Source organism: Lissotriton helveticus, chromosome 6 (genome assembly GCF_964261635.1).
Source record: "Lissotriton helveticus chromosome 6, aLisHel1.1, whole genome shotgun sequence".
In the NCBI taxonomy this organism is placed as follows: domain Eukaryota; kingdom Metazoa; phylum Chordata; class Amphibia; order Caudata; family Salamandridae; genus Lissotriton; species Lissotriton helveticus.
The window spans coordinates 1494434126-1494457256 of record NC_136067.1 but is presented as its reverse complement, the minus strand read 5'-3'; the positions used below and the strand labels follow the sequence as shown (position 1 = coordinate 1494457256).

The 23131-nt window shown below is 45.7% G+C and overlaps 1 protein-coding gene across 2 annotated transcripts in view; it reads right to left on the bottom strand.

Moving 5' to 3' along the window:
* The window catches only part of USP34 (ubiquitin specific peptidase 34), a 2681755-nt gene that overhangs the window by 2473111 nt on the left and 185513 nt on the right, over positions 1 to 23131 (bottom strand). For both annotated transcript variants that reach the window (XM_078649291.1, XM_078649292.1), the window contains exon 9: positions 7694 to 7775. In XM_078649291.1, coding sequence (XP_078505417.1) covers positions 7694 to 7775 — 82 coding nt within the window. The remainder of the gene's footprint in view (positions 1 to 7693; positions 7776 to 23131) is intronic.

Here is a 23131-nt window from a genome sequence, read left to right as displayed (position 1 = left end):
TGTAATGACCGTCTGCATCTGTACGTTTGCTCAATATTTGAAAATGTTATCTTTTTGCAAAAAAGATAGCCACACCATTTTTTCTATTAGCTGCAGGGGAGGAAACAACAGCACTAACCCACTTTTTATGCATGAAAGCAAAAAATATCAATATGTGTCGGCTGTAAGAAACAAATATCGGCTTTGGGACTTGCGAAGTAATCTAAAATTTGTATACATTTAACAGGATGTTTTAAACCTTTATCATTCAAAGAAACGATTTTAATATTATTTCTATAGCCCATATGTTAACGGGATAGTAAAGAGGAACGAAAAAGAATAAAGATAAAAGTAGGAGAACCAAAAGTAGCTCTAGATATATCATACACGAAAAAGCAAGAAATACCTTCTCAGTAAAAGCCCTCATGGCTAATCTTAGAAGAAAAGCAAGTTATATGAAAAATATGACAGAAGAATCAAGTATCAGTCCCGTTTGTTTCCATGGACAATGGAGATTGCTGTTCTGAAAAATGCACAAAGCTCTTCTGGACGTTGAAAGGATTTAGAGGCACTGTCTTTCTAGATTTGCATTGTAGATGGGTCAAAGAGACCATATTTGAAACCAAAACTTCATAATTGTGGTCTCAGCTCAGCAAATTCTTTGTGAATTTTAACAGTCTCCTTAGCAAAGTCTTGGTGAATATATATTTTATTTCCATTACCCATTAAAGATGGAATTTCTCTGGCTGCCTTCCTGATCCTCACCAAATGGTTTTAGCGCAAAACTTTGAATATCATTTGACGTGGTTTATCCTGATGAGGGTTGCATTGAGAAGTAATTCTATGTGCCTTGTCAACTTCAAATTTAGCTGAAAAATTAATTTGTAAAAGACCAGGCAGTAACGTCTCCAAATGTTGTCTGCAGTCATTTCCTTACGTAAATTGTAGTGACGATTACGATTTTCTAAATCTAACAGCAACTTACTCATAGAAAGACTAACCTTGTCTTTGCGTATATTTTTAATTTCTGATACAATAGAATCTGTATTTAAACACAGAGCGTGCAATTCCTCCAACAAAGTAGACAATGAAGGAACAGTGGAATCAACAATTTTAGATTTTACAGGTGGTGGAGAAATAGTTTGTTTACACTTGTTATTCCCAGTAAGAACATTTTGTTCCTTCCATTTTGCTTAATTAAGTATATTTAAATAGGTTTGAATCAAGTCCAACTAGATTTAGAAATAAAGAAGCATAAATAGTTGATAGTCACCACATAAGTTGAATGTGCAGCAGCTAAAACCAGCTGTAGGAGTGGTTTAGGCCTCAGCCATGCCCTTTCCTGAAGTAAACTCCGCCTTCCTGACAGGAACAGCAGATGAGCTGGAGTAGAGAATCCAGGGATAAGCAGCAGAGGAGAAGGAGGCACAAACACTGCTCAGTATGGCTTAAACAACATACCAAAGTGAAGCGCTAAAGTTGCCACGCTGATTTACAGGTAAAAAGTAAGTAAATAAAAAGCCCAAGTCATACATTTTTTTATAATGGGCTAATCAGAGCATCAGTGGGATGCGGGCATCTTGATTTGTGTGACTGATGCAAGCTATTTCTGACCTGCCGGAACCAGACCCCGTGAGAAAAGATGGGGTCCGGTGAATTGATGTCTAAAGTGGGGACAATATCATGCTTTCCTGCTTAGCACGGGGCTGACCACATGCTTCTGAGAGACATGCACAATGTGGAGGAGGCAGGAAGCTGATACACAGCTTCTAGAATTATGATAAAAAAGTTTAAAAGAACGAGTTACATTTGAACAATAGTCAGTCCACAAACTGCTTTAGAGCTTTGGTAGAGGTGTTAACAGTCCACATTTAGACTAATAATGTAACTGATTGGCAATTTTCTCCATACTATGTTGAAGACAAATGTTGGAGAAGGAGATCGTGAGATCTCACCTTGTTTTGGACATTTTTGCTAAAGTAATGGGCTTATTTATCACTGCTGGGCAGAGGGGATGCTGCTGAATTACTGTTACTGTAATGCATGTTAACCCAGTTGTGATATAATAACCTATATGTTTTTTAGTTGGAAAATTAAAAACAAATATATAAATAAATTTAGGGGATGGACAACTTAGCTTCAGGCAGAGTGTCCTTTTTCGAGCCAAGTACACAAGTGACAAAAATGTCTGCGAGATTCTTCCCTGATGTTTACACTCTTTTCCATTCATCTGCTATGTCATATTGACATTAAGCAATGCAAAACCTGAGCTGAGCTGTAGATTTTCTTAACAGCTCTCATATACAGAAAAAATAATCTAACAATAGAATAGGGTAATACATTATGAGGGGGTCTGCTCTCGGACACTCCGATGTACACTCAAAATTATTTCTACTTTGAAAAAGGTGCTAAATCCAACCCCAATCACGAGATGTAGAAGTAAAGCACAGCATACGATCTACAACACATGCTGAAACAACCTTCTCCCATCTCGCCTGGTAGTTTTACTTTCGTATCCGACGCACCATCTAGAGTGAGGTGAGAGAGTTAGAGCATAGCATATGCACAACAGAAAGAAAAGTGCAGATGGGAAAAAAATAGGGTAAAGAATTTATGACTGCCTGCATTGGTGCAATCAAGACTGTGTTAAATATTGGGAAATAAACTAAATTCTAAGGGGCTTCCTTTGGAAAACTTTAAGACAATGTTAAGAAACAATATATTGGACATTAAATGGGTTAATTTTTCTTGCAAAGCAAGCTAATAAAAATTAAGGAAGTGCTTAAGTTATTTGTGTCAGTCAAAGAAGAGAGATGAACTTTTCATACAAAACAGATGCATGGGGATAAGGGCTAAATCTAGTAATCTGATATAAAGAAAGTTTCAAACTTAATGGTATATTATATATTATACATTAAAAGCAAGAAGTGACTACATTTAAACTTGAGCTTTCCATTTTAAGTTTGGATAATAAAACTAAGTTGGAGGCACCCACTGATGACGAAGAGGTGATACCTGCTATTGAATATTTACAGATACATTGCTGTGTTTTACCTCAAACTTTCACTGGGTTTTAAGGGAAAAAAACAGCCTCCACCATTAGGGAAGTAACATGTTAAAGATTATGGGTTTTCCCTAAATATTGTAAATAGTAAGTAGGTTTTAGAAAAATTCTGACCAATTTCATACTAAACAAGGAAAAGTTAATAGCAAAATGCTTAAGTAAAACAATCGAGTCATTGATTCTTGCTTTGCAAAAAGGGTTGTATTAAGATAGTAATGAAAGACAAGAAAATGAAGTCATCATTTTAGCAGGAAAAAGAAGAACGAACCTTGTACTCTACCGTCTCTTCATCCAAAGTATGCTTCTAGTAGAGCAAGTTGAAATATCTAGAATATGCTTTGATGAAAGCTGGCTTTGGTAAGATTGTTCTAAATTATTTCAAACAACCGTACTCTGCAGATGGTGTATAAGCAGTGGCCTCCACCTAAGCACAATGAATATTTGATTGGCCCTTTTCAGGAGAGATGCAAACAAAGAATGAGGAAACATGGATTGTGGCATTCATACCATTCCACTTCCATGTTGAGGGGTATGATGTTAAAGTTACTGAATCTGAAAAAACAGAATGGGCCTGATTGACATGAAGACTGACGTTAAAGTATCTAATGCTGAAGAAGATCCTGTCTCCTGTCATTAGAAGTAGTAACACAAGGTTATGGCAAATGTCACTGGAAGTCTAATCATGGAAGGACTATGTTGACATTAACAGAAATATTTACAATGATATAGGTATCAAGCTAGTGGTTCTCACTCTCCTAGTCGTCCTCTACCTGACCCCACTCAGGAAATAGATGTCAGAAGACAAAATTATAAAACTCACTAGTTCTTTCAAATCGAAAATCTACGTCTCCCCTACAGAAAACAAGCTTTAGGAAACTTCAAGCTCAAAGAAGGGGCAATACTTCAGAGATTTCACACATACCTATGCATCTAAAGTCTAAAATACAACAATCTTTCAGGACACAGTAGTAAAAGAAGCCATGAAGTTAAACATCCATTCAACAACTTTCATGTCCTTCAGGTACTCGTAACTTTTGAAACATTACAACAAAGGGCTCTTTGTACCAGGCCTGACTGGAGCAACAATGAAAATCTTCTTTACACAGGCTGTGACCAATTCAGTGACTTCAGTCTCACAAAGAAATATAGGCCTCTAGAGCAAGACTGCTTTCCAAACATCTGATTCACAACCAGACTCCTTTATTTGTTCAACAATATGAAAGCGTCAACATCCTTAGCAGCGTCTCTGGGTAAGCACAGCAGAAAATAAACTGGCAGGAAGCTGTGCAGCACATCTTTCATGTCCTCTGAAAGCACCAAGTTCCACTTCCATCAATGACAGAACAGCTTTCTCCATGTGAGAGGGAGAAAGAGAGAGAGAGTGCAGAAGACCGAAAATGTCCACAGGGATAAACTACAAGATTATCTATTACCTGTAAATTGTGGCATGTTGATTACAAACAAACCATCCATACCTGAGAAGCTATTACAGACTTGCCTACATAGAACTATTTTCTCTGCATCACCTTGCTCAACTTATTATGGGAACAACCACCACCTTTACCTGCAGCAGAAAATAAAAAAAACTGCCTTTTTTTCAATTAAAGTCTCACAAGATAAAAGCAAAGGCTGATACCAGGCAGGCAGTAACTAGAATTCAGACATTAGGAAAGAAGGCAATATCAGAAAATACATTCCTCAGCCATATTGACAGAATGGATAAAGTGCCAATAACACAGGAAGACTCAGTTCCACTAGAGGAGCCACCTAGGGGGGCAGGAGGCCTACAAATAAAGGCCCCAATATGGAAGAACTCTACAGATTCAAAACAATGACTTAGCCACTCCACACTCACTGGTATCCACTTCACTGGGTGAGATCATTATCAATATCAAAGTGGAAATAATATAGACTAACGGAAGTTATCAACTGTATGGGGTGGGTAGGCTTTGAGGCTCATGTTTCCGCCTCAAAACATACCACCCACAAAATCAAACCTGTATTAATTTGGCAAGATGATGAAGGAAGCCTTTTGTTACTGTTAAAGCATGTATGTGAGACCTACAACTTAAAAGAATAAATGTATTTATTAAATTGCTTTTGACATGCAGTAAACACTGAAAAGTTAACACTATCCTGTCTTAAATCAAAGATCAGCTAAGTTGGAAAGTAAAGCTCAGGATGCTAGCACTTCACCAGAATACAGCAAGGGGATGTGATGCATGCATTAAGTATATTTATATGTCCAATGAACATTTCTAGGGTTTATGGGAAATAACTAGTTCTTCCAGGTCTCATCAGGAGACTGAAAGACAATCCTATCTCAGAACAAAAAGAATATTTATTATTTATCCGGACAAATGCTTGATAAAGACCAATTCACTAGCTTATAGTTCTAGTTCTCCATCATGGATACTCTATGCAAACTCAAAAAAGGTAGAATATCTAAGACAGAATCCATTTTCTTAAATTTAAACCACTTTTAACACAAAAAGGGCATATAATAGGAGACATTTCCTATCGTCTAGAATAATACAATCAGCTGAATTTAACATACACATCTGAAAACACATTAGCAGCAACTGTGCCTTTAAAAGAAAGCAGAAACTGATGCTTCTACATTAGAACTAGTAAACTGTGGAAAACCACCCCTATGACTTTAGGAACATTGGAAGTTGCCATACTGATTACAGAAGGAAAAAATGACAAAGAAAATGGGGGTATACCATCAAGAGCCAGCAAGACTGTGGTTCACTGAGACTCCCATGGACTTCCCCCAATTTGTAGCCTGCCTGACACTCAGATGGCATCAAGAGGCCAACAAGGCCAATACTGGCGAACATTTCTTATGTTGCTATTTTGACGAAGATTCTTCTTGCAGCCTACTACTCTTCCTTTGCCAACCGGTGTAGCAGTGACTGCATGGTACGCAGACAGATGGAAATCCAGCAGAGGTGATCACACAGGCATCACACACACACACACACACACACACACACCAGGGTGGCAAGCAAGAGTCTGTGGGATAGGAAGAGGAACAGGCAATTGGGGTTTGTAGTCCGTAAGCAATTGAATGAATCTACTGGCATTGCATGATGGCCTGGAGAGGGCGGTGGGGATTACCTAATTGGTTGAGTCATATGCATTTCCCTTGGCATCTTTCAGGCTCTTGGCAGAGAACACTCCACACCTGCAGGCCCCAAATCCTGAGAGCCTACTCCTTTTGGTTCCAGAGGACCTCGGCTGGCCAGGTTGGGGCAAAGCATGATGGCAGACCAGAAAAGAAATAAAAATAGTTGTTCAAACCCTGAATCTTGAAGTATAAGAAAAAGGCATCAGGCAGTACCTGAAGATCCTCCAAAGAGGCTGAAATGACCAGTGGGAAGAATATATTGTTCCACATAATCAGGGCATTGCATAAAGATTTGAATGTTCAAAGATATTTTTTTATTTGACTGTGAAAGTGGTGGATGAGAAGATGGAGGACCTCTCCGACAGCTGAGAAGGTACAACAGGAGGTAGCAAAAACCACCAAGAAGCAACCGCAAGATGATAGAGCAAGTGGCTAGGGCAGTCAGAAGGAATGATGGGCATGAAGGTCTCCAAGGAGTGTGCTCCGATGTGCATTGTAAAAAGGAATGAGCGCTGAATTGTTTGACAATCTGAGAATGAGTGCCTACATGCAAATACTAACAGTCCTATCTGGAATCCCCATCGAAACAATAGCAGGTGAACTGGAGAAGGTGGGTACAGAGTTGGTAGGAGAGCAGTCTCAGGGAAGTGTTTGATAAAGGCTTCCCTTTTAAAGCCTGAAGGACGCAGCATCAGGCGGCACAGTGTGAGTTGAGAGGCCATGGCAGAAGAAGAGAAATGGCTCCTATGACCAGCAGTAAAGAAAAAATAAGCTGGGAGATATTACAATGTTCTTTCCAGATTTGATCGCAAAACACAAACCTGATAAAGCGTGCTACGATAACTCAAGAAAGAAAGAAATGTACAAGGAATCATGGCCTCAGTGGGCCTCCCAGTGATGCCTTAAAGCAGAATACTGGAGAAGAATACCTATTTTTTCACAATCAGAGGCTGACAGATCTTCTGTTTATGGCCTGAAAGCAGAGGAGGGATTTCTTAAATGGCAAGCAACCTATTTTGGGGACAGGACTAGTCATGGATTATATTGTTTGGGAGGATGTGCTGTTCTTGAGAGGTTCTTTCTGGTAATTTTTTTTTATTATTTGCTTCTGTAGGGCCAATTTTTTGCTGCTACGCTTCCCTCTCCTTCACCTACAAGGGTCAAGCCACTGTGTTCTAAAAAAAGGGGATGTATAACCTATCTATTTTAGACTATTTGTATTACTGCTCTGTGGGTTGGGAAATGGTTAATAATCACATGAAATGTTGCCTTAGTGTTTTCTTTTTACTGACTGTTGAAATGTATTCAGTGATGATGCTCAATATACAAATTTAATACTATAAAGCCAAAACGTTTTGAGAAATTGGTCTGTTTTGGGATACCATACACAGCCACAGCCACGTTTGCAGTCTAATCATTGGCAAAAACAGTGTCTTCTTGTAATCTTTTCACCAAAATACATGAGTTGTATAACTGTATTGCTTACACAGATTACATTATGAATTGATTTCACAAACCTCTATGTGCAAATTTGGTCCAAAAATGTGCTCGATTACGTTGTTGCTAATAAGCCAGTCAGCCAACTCCTTTGCAATTGATCTAAAAAAGGAAAACATTGTATTGGCTTCCAAAGTTGAAGTAAAGATGTTAGGCATTCACTTGTATTATACTCTTCCTTAAGAAAATGTAACAATTTATAAAAACCATATATATTTTCTGCAGATTTACTGTATTTATTCAAAGAACAATTTACTTCGCTTCCGTAATGTTTTTTTCCAGTAGAGCCTTGATCTATCTACAGATTCCTCACATTTGGAATTTACCCAGGCACTAGACTGGATCCGAAAACTTGAATGGCGATTCCCTTTTGCATCAACAGGAGACGTGAGGCTCCATGTCCGGTCTGGATGGGACACTGGATCACTGTGTCAGTGCTGCGCGCTGACATTTTCTTTCTGATCTCCATCCAGGCCTTCGCTCACTGAGCAAATGGAATCAAAAGTATAGTGTGCTGGCCTATAGTCTTGGGATCTTATTAATGGATTGTATCAGCCCATTCCACAGAACGGGGAGGGGGAATGGGCAGTTAAATAAGAGTCTCTACCAGAAAAGGTGTTGCCTAAGGCAAGTTACTTGGTTCTGATACACTTCCCTCACCTTATGAATAGATACAAAAACAGTAACCGACTCTCCCCCCCCCCCCCTCCCCCTCCTGTTCTTCCCATCCCCCACCGCCCCATAGGTGGTGGGTCCGTGGAATGACTCAGATCATGAAATACTGCAGAGGCCATCCTGCCGGACCTGGTTGTCCAGTCAGTAATGTTTGTGACTGTGTAGAAGTATGCCCATGTAGCAGCCTGGCAAACATCCATGAGTGGCACACAGAGTGCCAGCACATTGGTAGCCATTATTGCTCTGATAAAAGTGAGCACATAACCTTTCTGGGGGTTACTTCTAGGCTCACCCATAGCAGAACTTTATGCTTAGTGCTATCTACTGTGGGTTGGTCCCCTTCTTTAGCGCGTTTCCCTTTTTCGCTCCAGTGAAGCCAACAATAAGTTGGTCATCTTGTTGGTATTCTGCTGTTTAATCGATGTAAAAACTAGGAGCCCTCTTGAGGGTCAAGTCAATAAAGCCATTCCTCTGCCTCAGAGGGGTGATGTGGAGCATAGAAAGTCAGCAGAGAGATAGATTGTCCTAGATTGCCTACAAGCACATATACTAAGGCCTCATTGAAGAGAATAGGTTCTGGAGTGGTACCTGCTGGGTTGAGAGCCTCAGTCATCATACAAGTCTTTTTCTCCTGCATTGTTTAGTTCAGTTCAATAACTTCCACACCCCTCCTGGTGACTGTCTCAATGGAGGCAGATTCATCTGTGGACATAGGGTTAGGTGAATCTACGTCAATGTGCAGGGAGGTATCCAACCCACTGGCATCTTGTAGGTCCTCCAAATCATTGCCTCATCAGAAAAATGCATCCCCTTCCTCTCCCAGATCTTAAAACCTCTTAACCACATCAGAAAATACAAAAATAATGTAGTTGAAATCAGTGTTGGGGCTTCCAAATCCAATAAAAATATCAGACCTGGGTTCAGCATCTGTGTCGCAGCTCTGGCTCGTGGCATCAGTTTGGGCACCAGAGACAGCGTGGGATGTTGCACCAGGACTGGAACCGGCGGCACCGTGCTAGAGGTCGGGTCTGAGCATGGGATGGGATCACGTACCACAGGCGGAGGTCGAGTGGCACCGTCGGGGATGGATCTTCTGATGGGCCACCAACCAGCTACTACTTCTAATCCATGGGGCCCAAAGGTGCTCCAGAGGATTGAGTGGGGTACCAAAGATTACTTCGTGGATGTCTTGGAGGGAGAACGAAGTTGAGCGTAAGCACTCGTGAAGTTCGCACCTTAGAGAAGCTCTGAGGCAAAGTAATACCCAGGCTATCAGTCGATGGGAGTAGCGGGATGATGGAGACCTACGCTTCAATTTCTGTGTTTCTCTGACTTACCTGAACTACTAGATCTCGATGTTGAATGGTCTCTGGCTCAGATCTGGGAGCGGAAACGCGATAGTGTCCTCGACTGGGTTCAGGAACGCTTCCACCACTTCTTTCAGAGCTTAACAGCAGGTCTCGAATTGCCTTACAGTTCATTTTAGCCCAACACGAGCATGACTGTCTCATGTGTGGAGCGGAGATACCACAGGCTGACTTTGTGCCTATCATCGGCATCCATTGGAAACTGTTTTAAGCCCTGTAGTTTTGCGGCCCATATCGTCACACTACAAGAATTTAGTTGGAAACAAAAATCTTATCCTGAGGGAAGGTTCTGTCAATAGACAGTACTTCAAGCTTCAGATCTGCCTCAGAAGGTGCAGAAAGTAAGGAACTGACAGCACTCGGAGGTGGCGGTCTTATAGTGGGCCAAACATCAAATCTGGGACCGACAGACCCAATCCAGAGCCGCATGGAGCAACCTGTCGACGCGCAAAGGAACTGCTATTACATTTTCCCAATCCAGCCTGATGCTGAAGATAGTTACAAGGTGAGGAATCTGCAGTAAGAAGGCACTATCAAAAAATAATATACTTTCAAATCAAAATGGAGGCTGAAAAAACATAACAGAACAAAAAGATCACCAATAGAAGCCCCTTACAGTCCTTAAAGAAGCCTTGAGTGTCTACAGTCCTTTTTTTCATGATCCATGGCCAGTTAGTTCTTCATTATCTTCATGTTTTTCTGTTGTGCTAGTAGCCTGTGAAACTGCTACCTCATGACTGGAGCATATATTGATTCTTTGAACTGTTGAGGATTTGTTAAGGGTTTTAATTAGTATTCTGTGGTCAATACTGCACAGTATTACTTACTGGTGGACAATCTTTTTGGTGGATAGTCGGACTACATGCAAAGTCCTCAACTGCAGAATAATCCCAGGAGTCAGACTGGATCCGGGATAACTTCAAAGGTCTCATGTTGCCAGTGGAGGGCACTGGCTTTCTTACGACGGCAGAAGTGGTGTCAGGTTACCTCACCAAAGCTTTATAGCGCCCTCCCTTAGCACATTAACATTGGTTTCCATCCATTTTCTCCAAGACTTCCGGGGGAGCAGATGGACTGACATTGATCAAGTTATGCAGTACCAAAGTAGAAAACTGGGATCTTATTAACTTTCATTATAAACACATCCATCTAACAGGGAGGTGGGTGGGTAAGTGAGGAATCTGCCGGTTGATAAGAGTATCCACCAGAGAGATTCTTACCACAGGGAAGTAAATTTTTCTTCTGATGAATACTTCTACCTCCAGATACCAGCCTGTACAACGTATTCCAGAGCAATACCCTGACCCTGGAGGAAGGTTGATGGTAGGTTGGAACGAATATGCTACTTACCAGTATGCATCTGTTCTTGGCATGTAGGGCTGCTGACATTCATAGCTGTGCATAGATCGCCACCTAGTGTTGGGTCCGGATGATTGCACATTGTTGTCCTGGAAGAGTCTTCGAAGTATGACGAGATAGGTGGCTCCTCCCCTGGACTACAGTGCGCATGGGCATCCTCTCCATCCTCAGATTGTTTTTCGCCATTGTGGCAGAGATGGAGTGTAATACAGTGAGTGATGTCCATGCTAAATAGTAATTCTGAATGCTACAGCTGCTACAGGCGCCGGGGAGGAGGGTGGGCGATATGAATGTCAGCAGCCCTACATGCCAAGAACAGATGCATACTGGTAAGTAGCATATTCGGTTCGAGGCATGTGGGCTGCTGAATTCATATCTGTGCATAGATTATATAGCAGTCCCTCCTGTTAGCGGCGGCTGCCCGTGCCAGCTGCAGCAGTCTGAAAAAGAGTTCTGAGAACAGCCTGTCCTACAGCTGCTTGCGGTTTAGAATGCACATCTACGCCGTAGTGTTTCGTAAATGTATGTGTGGTGGACCATGTGGCTGCCTTACATATCTCTTCTAAAGGAATATTCCCCAGGAAAGCCATGGACGCTCCTAACTTACGTGTGGAGTGTGCCCTTGGAGGAATGGTTAGTGTGCGTTTAGCTTTAGCATAGCAAATCTGTATACACTTAACGATCCACCTGGCTATTCCTGCTTTTGAAATGGGGTTGCCTTTGTGTTGTGGAGAAAAGGCAACAAAAAGCTGTTTTGTTTTCCTGAAATCCTTCGTTCTGTCTATATAGTACATAAGAGCCCTTTTGACATCTAACGTGTGAAGGGATCTTTCCGCGACATTTTCTGGATTAGGAAAGAAAACTGGCAGTTCAATGGATTGGTTCATGTGGAACTGCGAAATCACCTAAGGCATGAATGTAGGGTTGGTGCGTAGTACCACCCTATTTGCGTGGACTTGTATGAATGGTTCCTGAATGGTTAGTGCCTGGAGTTCACTAACTCTCCGCAGAGAGGTAATGGCTATAAGGAAGGCCACCTTCCAGGTCAGAAATTTAATCTCGCAAGAGTGTAAAGGTTCAAAGGGTGGTCCCATCAATCTGGTGAGGACCACATTGAGGTTCCAGACGGGTGAAGGTGGGTGTCTGGGAGGGATCACTCTTTTGAGACCTTCCAGAAATGCTTAATGGCAGGCACCCTGAATAGGGAGAGGTGCTGCCTGTTTTGAAGGTAAGCTGCTAATGCAGACAATTGATACGAATGGAACTGTACGCCAGATTACATTTGTATAAATGCAACAAATAACAGATGATGTTTGGAATTGATGCATCTAGCGGGTTAAAGTGATTGTTGTTACAATACACGACAAACCTTTTCCATTTAGACGCATAGCATGCTCTGGTTGTGGGTCGCCTTGCCTCCTTGATGATATCCATACATTCGGAGGGCAAGTTGAGGTAGCCAAATTCTAAGACCTCAGGAGCCAGATCGCCAGGTTGAGCTGTTGCGGATCTGGATGCTGAATGTCGCCATAGCTCTGCGTCAAAAGCCTGGGTGTGAGGCGCAGCCGTTGATGCGGTACCACGGACAGTTCTAGAAACGTGGTGTATCATGGTTGGCGTGCCCACATTGGAGCAACCAGGATGAGAGTCATTGAGTGTTGCCTCAGCTTGCGCTTCACCAGCGGTATTAGAGGTGCTGGGGGAAAAGCGTACACAAATTTGCCTGACCAGTTCATCCATATCGCATTGCCCTGCGACTGTGGATGCGGAAATCTGCTGGCGAAGCTTTGGCATTTTGCGTTTTCGTTTGTGGCGAACAGGTTTATCTGTGGATGACCCACTGCTGGAAATACGGGTGGAGTACTGATGGATGTATCTCCCACTCGTGCATTTGGTGGCTGTGTCTGCTGAGCAGATCCGCCATCTGGTTGTCCTTGCCCGGGAGGTGTTCCGCCATGAGGAAGATGTTCCGCTGAATGGCCCACTTCCACATGCTCTGAGCCAGATGAGACAGCTGTGGAGAGTGTGTTCCTCCCTGCTTCTGTATGTAGTACATGGCAGTCATGTTGTCCGTCCGGATCAACACGACCTTGTTGCACAAGTGTACCTTGAAAGCTTTCATTGCCATGAAGACTGCCATCAGTTCCAGAAGGTTGATGTGCATCTTCTTTTGCTGTGCTGTCCATAGCCCCTGCACTGTGTGGTGGAGTATATGAGCTCTCCATCCCTGGAGAGCCGGGTCCGTCATCAGTATGATCTGTGGCACAGGCTCTTGGAACGGTCGGCCCTTGCAAAGGTTTTGTGGGTTCCACCAATGCAGAGAGTTGTATGCCCGACCGCTCACCAACACTAGGTCTGTTACCTGCCCCTGAGCCTGATTCCACTGACGTGCCAAGCACTCCTGAAGCGGACGCATATGTAGCCTCGCGTGCGGGACTATGGAGATGCAGGAGGCCATCATGCCTATCAACTGCATGAACACTTTTGCTGTAAGCGAGTGTTGGGGGTGGAATTTTTGGATCAGCAATTGCATGCCGTTTATTCTCGCCGAATTCGGCTGAGCTGTGGCTGCCAGAGTGTTTATTGTCGCGCCCAGGTACTGTCGCACGTGGGCGGGCTGAAGATGCGACTTTGGATAGTTCAGCGAGAATCCCAGACTGTGAAGAAGATGAATGGTGTGGGACATGTGGCTGGCACACTGCTGGGCCGACTTCGCTTGAATAAGCCAGTTGTCCAGATAAGGGTAGACATGTATGTGCCGCCTCCTGAGGTGTGCCGCTACTGTTGCCAGGCACTTTGTGAAGACTCTGGGCGCCGTTGTTACTCCGAAAGGGAGGACTTTGAACTGATAATGTTGATTTTGGATAGTGAACCGGAGATACCGTCTGTGTGACGGGTGTATGGGTATATGGAAATACGCATCTTTGCGATCCAGTGTTGCGAGGAAGTCTCCCTGACTGAGTAACGGCAGAACCTGCTGTAAGGTGAGCATATGGAAATGCTCTGACAGAATGTAAGCGTTCAGAGGTCTGAGGTCTAATATAGGTCTGAGAGACCCGTCCTTTTTTGGTATTAGAAAGTACAGAGAGTACACCCCTGAGCCCTGGTCTTCTACAGGCACAAACTCTATGGCTCCTTTTTGTAGCATGCAGACGACTTCCTGCTGCAATAAGTGTAAGTGCTCTGCGGACATAGGACGGTGTCTTGGTGAGATGTTGGGTGGAGTGGTCGTCAATTCCAGACAATACCCGTACTGGACAATGTCTCTCACCCACCTGTCTGTGGTGATGGATTTCCAGACCGGCAGGAACTGCTGTAGTCGCCCCCCGACAGGTGTTATATGGTCGGGGGGCAGTGACAAGGCGTCACTGTTTGGTATTGGCAGAGGATCTGGAACAGTTGTTTCCTCTGCCTCAGCCTTTGATGTTGTTTCCACGATATCCACCATGGGCGGTTTTATGGTAGGTGGATTGTGTACTGCCTTTATTGTACTGTGTTTGTTGTGCGGATTGGCCTCTTGAAGGGCCCCTAGCATTGGAGCGACAAAAGGAGCCACCCCGAAACTGCTGTGACTGCAGAGCCCCCATAGACTTTGCAGTCTCTGTGTCTTTCTTAATCTTCTCAAGGGTGGTGTCAACCTCAGGTCCAAACAGGAAGTCCGGATTAACTGGCTGATTGAGGATAGAAGTTTGTATTTCTGATTTGAATCCCGAGATTCTCAACCATGCATGCCTCCGCAACATAACGCTAGTGTTTATGGCCCTGGCTGCAGTGTCAGCTGCGTCAAGCGCGCACTTGATGGAAGCATTGGTTATAAGCTTTCCTTCCTGTATCAGTAGTTCTGCACCCTCTTTGTACTGATCTGGTAGGTGTTGCAGTAGTGTCTCAAGGGTATCGTAGTGTGCCCTGTCATACCTGGCTAACAGTGCCTGAGTGTTAGCAATGCGCCAGACGTTAGCCGCCTGCGCAGCCACCCTTTTCCCAGAAGTTTCCAGTACTTTTGACTCTTTGTCCGGAGGAGGAGCATCACCTGTAGTCTGGGAGTTCGCCCTCTTTCGTGCATTAGAAACAACCAATGAGTCCAATGGCAAATGTCCCCTTATATACGTAGGGTCCACAGGTGCCGGTCTATATTTTTTCTCTATCCTGGGGTTTATTACCCTGGCCCTAGTGGTGTCCTTAAAGATGTCAGGAGCATGCTTAAGGACTCCTTTTAGCATGGGCAGGGTCTTGACTGTCCTTTCAGAAGTGGAAAAGGTGTCAACCAGAAAGTCCTCATCCACAGGATCAGCATGTAGATCTACGTTATGATTACTGGCCGCCCGTTCAATAAGGGCGTTAAAGGCAGTAGTGTCCTCAGTTGGAGATGTTTTTACACTGTACATATGAGTGTCAGGGCCAGCTTGCGGATCCCTAGAGTCAGCCGGGTCTGCCCATGTTTGGTTTTGATCCTCGGGATCAGTGTCCACTTGATAGGGGTCATCCTCATGTTCGACATCCCCTGCATCCACATCCGAGTATGTGGGCGAAAAAGTCTGTGGTTGTTGGCCATAGGAATGGAGGGGTTCCACAAGAGCAGGTGACGCTGCAGAGACCCTTTTTTTCTTCAAAGGAATTTTATACGACTCCATGGGTGTTTCTGGAATAATTTTCCTTTTATATATGGACAGTCTACCAGTTTCTGAGTCGATGTACTGCCTGGAGTCCTGGTCTTCAGGCTCCTCCGTAGCCTCCAGTGCCGTCGACACTTGAGGAACGGCGCCGGAACCTCTTTTAGGATCGAACATCTTTGGACGCACTGGGGGTGGCAACCCGAATTTGATCGGCGCCGACGCGGTGTGAACGTGTCCGACCAGTTTTGGTGTCGGGGCCTTCTTTGACCCGACCGCTGTAGCCTTTTCATTGATGCGTTGGAGGGACTCCGACACTTGCTTGGCTATGAATGGACTCTGATGCGTCGACTCGACAGGGTCCTTGGAGCCAGTCTTCGTCTTGTCCGCAGGCCTCGACCGGGGTTCGATTCCGTCTTTCGGTTCGAGTCTTTTGTGTGTGCCAACTCCTTTTGGCGTCGACTTCGTCGGTTCGACAGCCTTGACCTTAGTCGCCGGTGCCCCAACCGTCGGTTCGATGACCTTCTTGAGCTTTCCGGTATCGACGGCCATTTTGTGTTTCTTCGGCTCCGAGGGGTTTGAGGCCTTGGAGCCGACCAAAGTTGGTTGCACTTTCGGTTTCGTTTTTTGCAGTAACACTTTCGGTTTCGACACTTTAGGATCGACCGATGTAGGGTTTGAAACCGATGGCTCAATATTAATGTTCGAAGCCGGGCCTTTATGCGGGGCTGTAGAACGAGACTGTAGATCTTGGGTAAGGCCTAGTGGCGATCCCTCGACCTGAGCCGTGTGGAGTGCGTCAACGTCGGCCCCCGTATATCCGTAAGGGCCTAGCTCCTCGCCTGAGCTATCTTCGACGGCCCCAAGGGCCTGTGCGTCGTCTCCTACCTCTTCGACAATGTGTTCGTCTTCTTCCTGCGCTCCCTCGTCTCCGGCGTCATACTCTGACTCAGGGCCGTAAGCCGGATCGGAGCAGTATTCCTGATCCTCCAGATCAACGACCTCCTCGTCTTCGGTCCCGAAGATGTTTTCTGGAACAGGCGCTGACTTTTTGGACTCCAGTCGAGCCGCGCGTCGAATCCGAAGGGTTTTCTTCGACCTGAACCGGGCACAGGCCATGCAGTTGGCTTCGTTGTGATCCGGGGACAGGCACTTGTTGCACACCGGGTGGACATCGATGCGCGGGTATTTTGCATTGCAAAGAGGGCACCTCTTGAATGGACTTCTCTCCATCGTAGATAGAAGATCGGGTCGAGAGTGGAAAGAAATTCGACCAAGTCCTCGATGTCCTCTCGAAAGAAAGGAACCGGTACCGAACAAAACGATACCGACACTGTCGAAAGCCTTTTGGCTTTAAAGAAGTTTTCCTAACTTGAGCTAAGATAGTAACATCCGAACCCAATGGCGGAAAAAAACAATCTGCGGATGGAGAGGATGCCCATGCGCACTGTAGTCCAGGGGAGGAGCCACCTATCTCGTGATACTTCGAAGACTCTTCCAGGACAACAATGTGCAATCATCCGGACCCAACACTAGGCGGCGATCTATGCACAGATATGAATTCAGCAGCCCACATGCCTCAAACATGAAAATCCTGCAAAACAGATCTAGCTACGTGGTCATACCTATTCACTTCAGAATCCAGGCAATAACGCTAGGCGAAGGTGTGTAGGGATGCCACCCTGTAGATCTCTGCCTTGGGAACACCTCTGGCTAGGGCAGAAGTGGTGACTTTAGCTCTGGTGGAATGGGCTCTAATCCCTATCAGAGAATCCTTTCTGGCCAAATCATTACAGTTTATGATGCAGAGAATGGTCAATCTCGAAAGGGTTCACTTCTGCACTGCTTTACCATTTTTGGCACCACAGTTTTCAAGAAAGAGCTGGTCATCCAGGTGCATGTCCATGGTACGACAACTTATGCCACAGCTCCTCCTTAGTGGGATGGGTGACGGGTAAAAAGTTGGAAGGGTGATACTGACCCAAATGGAAAGGGATCCCTATTTTTGGCAAGAAAGCAGCCTTGGTTCACACCACCAATTTGTCGGGGGAAAGGAGGAAGGGTACAGGACCTAAGAGCCTGCAACAAACTCATCCATCTAGCTGACGTGATAGCCACCAAAACCAGTTTTTGACAGTCAGCATCTGTAAGGGACAACTTTGCAGGGCTCAAATGGAGTCCCCATAAGAAAAGTCAAAAACAAATTAAGGTCCAAACGTGTCAGAAGAAAATGGGCTTAAAGTTACATGTTTGTCAACCCCTTCAAAAAAATTATAATAATGGGGGATTTAAAAAGGGATAGCTGATTTGGCACACAGAGGAATGAGAACAATGCAGCTAAATGCACAAAGTAGTTAAATGCCTACCACACATCCCCTCTGGGCAAGGGTAAGTCTATATTGCAGAACCTGTGTTACCCTGGCCTCAAGCTGACAAGATGATGTCTACCATCTCTCGTGGCAGATGAACTCAGATATCCCCGCTCAATCTTCAGACATGTAGATGGAGGCCTCTGAGACTGGGGTGGATAATCATTTCCTTCCCATTGGAAGAGAAGGTCCAGCCTGAAGGAAAGTCTCAGTAGGGGACATATTAAAAAGCGCAAAAGGTTTGCATACCACACCCTCCTTGCCCGATCCAGGGCAATGAGAATGACTTGGGGCCCACTTTTGGTGGATTCTCCTCTGAACCCGAGGAATCAAGTGTATGGAGGAAACACGTAATGCAGCCAAATGTTCTACTTCAAATGAAAAGCATCCCTAAGGCTCCTCTCAACAGATACTGGAGGGCGCAGAAGGGATGACATTTAGCATTTTCTAAGGAGGCAAACAAGTCCACCTGACAAATGTCCTACTGGGCAAAGATGTACTGGACTATCTCCAGTAGAAGTTACAAATGATGATTGACAAGATAACGCCGGCTAGGGCTGTGGGCTCTGACATTCAGAGAGCCCAATCACGTGATAGGCAGTGAACCAGATTACTTGATGGTAAGCCCAAACCTACAGTTTCAACGCTTCCAGGAAAAGGAGGTAAGACCCCATTCCCATTTGCTTGTTGACATACCGCGTCTCTGTTGTGCTGTCCATCAAGATCTGAACTGTTCAACCTCAGGCCAGCTCCTAATTCTGCCATCACCAAGATGGAAGACATTTCCATTTTGTATCCACACCGGGTAGCCCACCTATGGGGTGGAACCAGCATGAGGGTGAACACGCCTCTCTGACTACTACTGTTCCAGCCTGTCCAGGCATCAAATGGGCCCTGGTCGGGGAGGGGGACGACAGCAGCCCCTCACCTCTGAGAAAAGCCAGATTTGCATACCAAAGGCAGTGGGCTCTTTGAAGCCTCCTGACTTTGAATGCTAATTTACAGGTCATCCTGTTTAAAGGAGGTGGAAACACCTCCTGCCAGAACATGTTTTGTTCATCACCTCCTGAGAGTGTAGGCCTTCACCACTGGGGATCAGAAATTAGTCTGCCGTGGCAGGCTGATCAGAACCAGTCAGCCAGCTCACTATAGTGGGTAGGTTTTTAGGGAGCACCTCTAAGGTGCCCTCTGGGTGCATGTATTAATAAATCTGTCAATGGAATCAGTGTGGAATTATTAATACAAAATGTTTGATACCAGATTTCAGTTAAGCCATCATGTAGCTGGGGAACTCGTTTTTGACCAGTGTCCAGCAAATGTACTTACAATGCCTCCCCTAGTCACTTGTACTAGTAGTAATTGAACTGGACAATTCAGGGGTATATCTGCTCATGCAGTTACTCCCACACATGTAGCATAGTGTACCCTACCTTTGAGCTCTAAGGACTGCCTTAGGGTGACCTACCTATACTGCATGCAGTGCCTGCAGGCATGGCACACAGAGCTATGTGCCATGTTATGTTTTCCTTTTGTCTGCACCAAGACACACAGCCTGCAATGGCAGTCTGTATAATCTTGCTGAGGGGTCCCTTAGGGTGGCCGAATTCATGCTGCAACCCTCAGGGACCTTCTTTATTACCCCATGCCCAAGGTACTAATGGTACCATTTACTAAGGACTTGCAGAGGGTGCTAAATGTATTGCCAATTGGGGTACAGGTGCACAGTTTAGGGAAAGTGATCTGGCACTGGAACCTAGTTAGCAGGAACCCAGTGCAATTTATCTAAATTGCATCGAATACCAGGCAAAAAAGTGGTGGTGACCATTCTAAATGATGGGCCATTTTGTCCGGGGGTCTGGAGGAGACCCTGTTGAGGGATGGGAAGATATTTCTGACTTAATGAGTTATGTCATTCTCGCTCCACAGAGTGGTGACATACACCCAAAGTCGCATCCTACGTGCAGACAAGGCTTTGCAAGCCCTCATAGAAAGAGGTTAGGACCTGTGAGCCATGTCTCTCAAGGCCCTTGTGGAAAGCAAGGTAGCTCATATACCAAAGGTACGAGTTACTTACCTTCGGTAACAATGTATCTGGTAGAGACGATTCTAGCCGCGGATTCCTTAACGTAGAATTATCTCCAGACGTGAAACTGGACCAGAAAACTTTCTTGCCCAGCATCCCTGCACGCCTGGGGTGGGGCGGCCCCACGCGACTCCGCCCCAACTTCCTCCGCGGGTGTGACATCAGAGAGGTCACATAAGCCCCACCCCGGCGCACTGACGTCAGTTTGCTTCGGAGAACTTTTCCGTGCCACAATGCGGAGCCATCATAACAAAACTGAGGAGAGCACTGAAACAGTGTGCGAAAAACCAGAGAGTCAAAAAGAAAGAAACAAAAAGTAATAAACACCACCCGGTGTCACCAAGGCCCCAGAAGGCTACCACAGCAGACCAGAGCAGGAAAGGAGCAGAGCACCACTCTGAGGCACAACCAGTGCAAGCCAAGGCTAAAGCACCAGGTGGCAGTAAGCACCAGCAGGCCAGAGCAGCGAAGCCATAGCAAGAAAAGTGCAAAGCACCACTCTGTGGAACCACCTTGTCAGCCAAGGCGATAGCCATCCGGAAGGCACATGCATGCAAAAGCGCCGAAACAGAAAGAGAGACTGCAACCACAACCACAAGGGGAAGGGCCACAAGACCGGAACAGAGGAGCAACAATAAGCCATCCCCGGACCACACTGCCAAGGATGGCCATACCTCCTGAAAGGAGGAGGAGGTCAAGGACAGGTAAACCATCCGCAGACTACAGTGCCATCTGAAAAGAACAGGAGGCCAAGGACAAGTAAAAGAACCCCCAGCGAAAAGACCAGGTTGGGTTCAGAAACACTAATAATAGCGCCCGAAGCCTCAAGGAACATAAGGACCACCTCAACCCCTAGGGAGGAGAGGCCGAACCGGAGGCAGGGCCCACTTAAAGAAAATCCAAACACACCCCAGCCTCAAGCATTGGACAAGACAGGGACGGCTGCACCGCTAAAAGTGAAGATGAAAGAAGAAGAGCACAAGGTTGTAGAAGAACAGGCCTGCACTGACATGCACAGCCAGCAGCAGAAAACACCACGGAACGGTGCACCCAGGACAAGCCAGACGCCAGCCGAAGGAGAGGCCAGAAAAGGCCAAGAAGGGCCAGGACACGCCCCTAAGGAGGGGCCAACGCACAAGGACCCACAAATGAAGTGGAACCAGCAAGAGAATCGCACCTGCGACATACCGTGACGCCACGGAGAGCAGAGGCCCGAAGGACGACCACACCTCCCCAGCACATAATAGAGCTATATAATAGCTACCACACATAGGGTATGTCACGTCCCAAGAACATGGGAACCCTCTAAAGAAAAAGTTTCCGCTGCAGAGGACAAACAGAAAGACCTGCGGAGGAACAGCAGACTGCTTATCAATCAGCCAAGAAAAATACACAGAAAGACTAATCTCGGGGCGAAAACGGCTTACCTCAGCCAAAACCACAAAAAAAAGTGCCGACCAGCAGCCAACAGCACCAATGTCCGAACAAAGGACCTGAAGCCACATCAACCATACAGAACACACAACCGGGGCTACCCGCTACAAGGCCCCAGAAAACAACGGAAAAACACCCCCCAAAACCCAGACCGACTTACAGGTCACTGAGGGGGAGGAGGAGGAGGAGGGCGAAGTCCAGCAAGAAACCCCTGAATGGCCGAGTCCGCAGGAGCTCAAGGTCCCTCCATTTGAGATGTCTCAGCACCTTGGTGTGACAGAATGCTAATGAAATTCTTTGTCTAGTTAGTGTTAGATTCCTTACCTTAGAATATCCCCAGGCATCAGACTGGATCCGGAAAGTTTTCGTCAGCAGAACCCCTGCGCGTCGGTAGGCGTCATCTGCAGCTCCGCGTCCGGCGTCGTGATCGCCGGGATGATGTCGTCAAAGTACTTAGACACCGCCCTCGCGCGCTGACGTCAGTTCTGTACATAGCTTTCCGCGCCAGAAATGCAGAGCCATGATAAAAACCAACACTGGTGCCATGAAACTAGGGCCCTGAAAGGGATATCCTTAACCCTAGATATCGGTTCGCAGAAAGGGGAGGATGGGTGGGGCGGTAAGGAATCTAACACTTACTACTGTTTCTTACAGATATATAGTTACCGAAGGTAATTAACATGTAAATCTGAAAGAAACAGGTTAGTGTTAGATTCCTTGCCTTAGAATAGATACCCCAGCAAAACCAACCCCAGTGGTGGGTCTGCGAACCAAGATCACACCAGAAAGTCCTGGAGAACGGAACGGCCGAAAAAGCCATCTCTCCGGACTTGGCTGTCCAGGCAGTAATGTCTAGCAAACGTGTGCAGCGAGGCCCACGTAGCTGCCTGACAGATGTACTGCAAGGGGACTTCCCGACCCAGGGCAGTAGTAGCCGCCGTGGCCCGAGTAGAATGGGCGCGCAGCCCAACAGGAGGCTCCTTTTTTGCCAAAGAGTAGCAAACCTTGAGGCACAAGACGACCAACCGAGAGATGGTCCGCTTGTGGACCGCCCGTCCCTTCTTAGCGCCCACATAACCAACAAAGAGCTGGTTGTCCACCCAGAACGGTTGTGTGCGATCTAGATAGAAGGAGAGCACACGTTTTGGGTCCAGACGGTGGAGCCTCTTCTTCTTTCGAGGGATGCGGAGGCGGAAAGAAGGTGGGCAAGGTGATGGACTGCCCGATATAAAAGGCTATGACCACCTTGGGCAGGAAAGAAGTACGAGTACTCAAAACAACCTTGTCCGGAGGGACAGAGAGGAAAGGAGGTTTAGAAGATAGGGCCTGGAGCTCACTGACTCTCCTGGCAGAGGTGATGGCAACCAGGAATGCAGTTTTAAGAGTCAGAAGATGAAGAGGACAGTTATGAAGTAGCTCAAAGGGAGCGCACATAAGATGTGTTAGAACAAGATTCAAGTCCTACTGAGGCATCACGAAGGGAACAGGAGGAAACGTGTGTGATGCCTTTCAAGAATCTATTAACAGGGGACTTGAAAAGAGAAGGCTGATCGGAAAACCT